Genomic DNA, 4,153 nt, shown 5'->3' with positions numbered 1-4,153 from the left:
TCAAGACGTAACGTTGAAATATTAATTAAAATATATATTTAATCAATAATGCGTTTTAAAACAATAGGTAAACTATATATATCAAACAAATAGTACTTCACTAAAAACAAATATACAAATATTTCACATTTGCTGCAAATTCTATTTTTCTTCGATATGATAATATTCTAAATTGTTCTTTATATTATACGATCTATACAATATATGAACTACTTTTAAAAATGGCGTCGTATAAAGTAGCGCTACTATATCAAATAGAATGATGAAAAACTTAAACTTTATTTTGATTTAACTCAAATTTATAAGAATTTGAAAACATATTATTATCTTTTCTTCTATACAGTTTTATTTTAATTTTAATTTGTTCTATATTTATAGTTCATTATTCAATAAAACAATATAAATGATTAAATAATAATTAAATAATAATAATAATAAATGATTAAATAATATAAATGAATTTTGAATATTTTTATAAATATTTATTTAATACATTATCAATTTACTTTATCATTCAATATTAATTATTTAAAAGTAATACAGTGAAATTATTTTTCATTATATTAATTAAATTCTTTCAAGTATAATTAAATCTTATTAAAAAAATAAAATATAAATATATTTATAAATAACATAAATAAAGAAAATATTTTTAAATTAATCATGTTTAAAATTATCAGTGTAAATAATATATATTATTTTTCTATGAAAAAGATAAGATTATTTAGTAATTTTGTAAAAATAGTAGAAGTCGGACCTCGAGATGGATTACAAAATGAAAAAAATATTGTTCCAACTGAAATTAAAGTTGAATTTATTAATAAACTATCAGAAAGTGGATTAAAGAATATAGAAGTTACTAGTTTTGTGTCTCCAAAATGGATTCCACAAATAGCAGATAATGCAGAAGTATTCCAAAAAATTAACAAGAAAATGGATATTTCTTATCCAGTATTGATACCAAATATAAAAGGTTTAAAAAATGCTTTAAAAGTAGGTGTAAAAGAAATAGCTATCTTTGGAGCTGCATCTGAAACTTTTTCAAGGAAGAATACCAACTGTTCCATTAATGATAGTATGAAAAATGCTAAAATAATTATTGAAGATGCATTAAAACATGATATTAAAGTCAGAGGTTATATATCATGTATTGTTAATTGTCCTTATGAAGGTAAAATTAAACCAAGAATTGTAGCCAATTTAACTGAATTCATGTTACAATGTGGATGCTGTGAAATTTCTTTGGGAGATACTATTGGAGTAGGTTCACCTAATAAAATAAAAAGTTTATTACATGAATTGAAACATGTATCAAGTGATATGAATAAATTTGCAATTCATTGTCATGATACATATGGGCAAGCTTTAGTTAATATTTATGCTAGCCTTGAATGTGGTATAAGAACTTTTGATTCATCTGTTGCTGGTCTAGGAGGTTGTCCGTATGCACTTGGAGCTTCTGGAAATGTTGCTACAGAAGATTTACTTTATTTGTTACATGAGCAAGGTTTGAAAACTGGAGTCAATCTCAATGAAATAGTGAAAATAGGAGAATTTATTAGTACTCAGCTTCAAAGAAAAAATCAATCTAAAACAGGTACTGCAATTCTTGCAAAAAAATATTTAAAAAATGATTTATAATTATATTTTTATAAATACATTAAAAAACACAAATGATATAACAAGAAAATATGAATTTATGAAAAACAGTTTAGATTATAATGTAAAGATTCTATTTTATACTTATTAAATTTTAATTATTTTTTAAAAACTTGCATATACAATCCATAAGAATATTATATATGTAATATTATGTATAATCAAACTCATTATGATGTATTATTTTCGCAAGTACTTATATGTTTTTTCTGCGATATTAAGAATATACATATAAAGCCAACTTTATTAAAAAAAATATATTATAATACAACATGACAACAAAATGACAAACAAGATATAATTCGCATTGTATGTAGAATCTGTGTTACGAACGAAATTTAACGGAACATATAACGATTATACCAAGTAAGGTAGCTGCTAATGGTTGAGCTGGTGCTGTTTTATCTTGTATCTTTCTATGATGCATCGGTACTCGATGAAGTTGTACTCTAAATGCTAAGTTTGCATCATGCATCAAACTATTTGCATATTGATCCTCTGCAATACAACTTAATATGAGGAAACACAATTTAACATTATTCATTATTGCTTCTGTTCTGATTACTTGCATAACTATTGAACTGAAATAAAATTAAAATTCTTTAAAATAAAAAACACAATACTAAAAAAGACGCGTATCTTTATAACATAGAATATTTTGTTTCTCACCAATATTGTAAAAATGTAACCAATAAATTAAATGGCTGAGCCATTACATCAGGTAATTGTGCTTCAGGAGCTACTGCATTTGGTCCTAATGTATAATATTATTTGAAGAAGGTGGAGCACTTGTATTACTTTGTGTATATGCCAAAGTAGTTACAAAATTACGATTTAAATGCGTTGCTTCATAAAGTGCTAATAACAATGCATTATTTGCACGAACTTATTGCGTTTTTGCTTCTTCTTCTCCAACAAACATACTTCCAACTATACTAGTTAAGGAAGATAACCAAGATGCTTATATTTCTGTATATTAAAATTATATTTTTATTATTATATTTATAATAACTTAAACAACTTAAAAATATAAATATGAATATGAATATAAAAACTATATACCTACTGTTTGTTGAGCAAATTGCCTACAAAATTCCATCAATGAACTTGATATAACTTGCATATTAACATATCCATTAGTAGCTAATTCATCATCTAAAATTGATAACTTAACAATGTAAGGATTTGCCCTTTCGTGCTTTCTATAATTGACTAGAAGTGTTAAAAGCAACATTGCATCATGCCTGTGATGATTTCTAGCTGTTGTATCTCTTAGCAACTATATAAAGAAAATATATCAAAAATATCAATACTTAATTAAGAATAATATTTTCAACAATTATAATACTTGTATTAAAATAACACCTACTTGAACCAGAGATTCAAAAACACTATTAAGCATAACATATTCCAATAAAGTGTTTTGACTAACATTGTCCATGCCAGTAACAATAATTAACAATAATTTTAAGCATAAAGCTTTTGAACTATCAGGATATTCACCTAGAATCATGAGAAATTTTAATAATTGGTTTTTTGAAAGATTAAATAGTTAAATGTATATTTGAATCTTTGATTTCTAATAAGCTAATATTAAATGATTAAATATTAAGAAGTATATCAAATATTAATTATACCTGTTAAAAAATTATTACAATGTTGCATTAATGTTGTCATTCTCTGTTCTGCAGAATCAAACCCTACTAAGATGTCTATTAAATTAAATCCGTAATCACCTTGACTAACTTTTTTATACATAGATTGAATGACAGCTGCTAAACTTTGTAAAGTTTGTAAAAATAACTTCTTTTTCTATTCTCCATCTTAAAGCAACCAGTTTAATATTAATTTTTAGAATTAAATTTAAAAACATTTTATTATATTATATTAAATCTATATAATTTACCTTGTTTTGCTTACAATATGTTAAATCTGCTATACAATATTCTTTAAATAATTTATCATAATATTTCTTTGCCAAACGAGCACCCCATGTATTTGGTTCATCTTTATCCTGATCCCATAAAAATCTATGGTTTTCTTTAGTAATATCAAAGTCTGTCTTGTCTCGGGACCTCGAAACACAGGCCGAAACGTCAAGAGCTGCTTGTTTAGAGTTTACAAAGCTGTCATTTCTTTATCGTTTATTTTTATATTATATGTATTTTTTTAATATTTGAATATATTTTTTATTATATTTTTATATTTTGAATCAATATAGATAAAAAAATATTAATTTATATGCAAATTATACAATATGGTTATGATTTAAATAATGATATAAAAATATATGAAATCAAATTAAAAAATTTAACATACCTGACTCGTTCTAAAGATGATACCGAACCTCCATACAATGTAAAATAGTCATTAATAAGTTTTTTATGTCTATCATAAGCTGATAAATATGAATAAGTCGGAAACATGTTTTCTTCTTATAAAATTGCTTTTATTTCAAATTCAAGACGTAAGGTTGAAATATTAATTAAAATAT

At 23.8% G+C, this 4,153-nt stretch overlaps 1 protein-coding gene and 1 pseudogene across 1 annotated transcript; one reads left to right on the top strand and one right to left on the bottom strand.

Moving 5' to 3' along the window:
* The first annotated feature begins 365 nt into the window (after window positions 1–365).
* Window positions 366–2,718, top strand: LOC133667388 (hydroxymethylglutaryl-CoA lyase, mitochondrial). Its single transcript, XM_062085654.1, has one exon. The coding sequence runs from the start codon at window positions 664–666 to the stop codon at window positions 1,639–1,641; it is 978 nt and encodes a 325-aa protein (XP_061941638.1). The 5' UTR covers window positions 366–663; the 3' UTR covers window positions 1,642–2,718.
* On the bottom strand, window positions 1,886–4,085 carry LOC133667430 (armadillo-like helical domain-containing protein 3; annotated as a pseudogene).
* Between the last annotated feature and the right edge of the window lie 68 nt (window positions 4,086–4,153).

Source organism: Apis cerana, linkage group LG15 (genome assembly GCF_029169275.1).
Source record: "Apis cerana isolate GH-2021 linkage group LG15, AcerK_1.0, whole genome shotgun sequence".
NCBI lineage: Eukaryota > Metazoa > Arthropoda > Insecta > Hymenoptera > Apidae > Apis > Apis cerana.
This window is presented reverse-complemented; position numbering and strand designations above follow the sequence as displayed.

What these genes read in the sequence shown, in the direction of transcription:
- LOC133667388 (XM_062085654.1), top strand. Translation starts at nt 664, where the DNA reads ATGTTTAAAATTATCAGTGTAAATAATATATATTATTTTTCTATGAAA.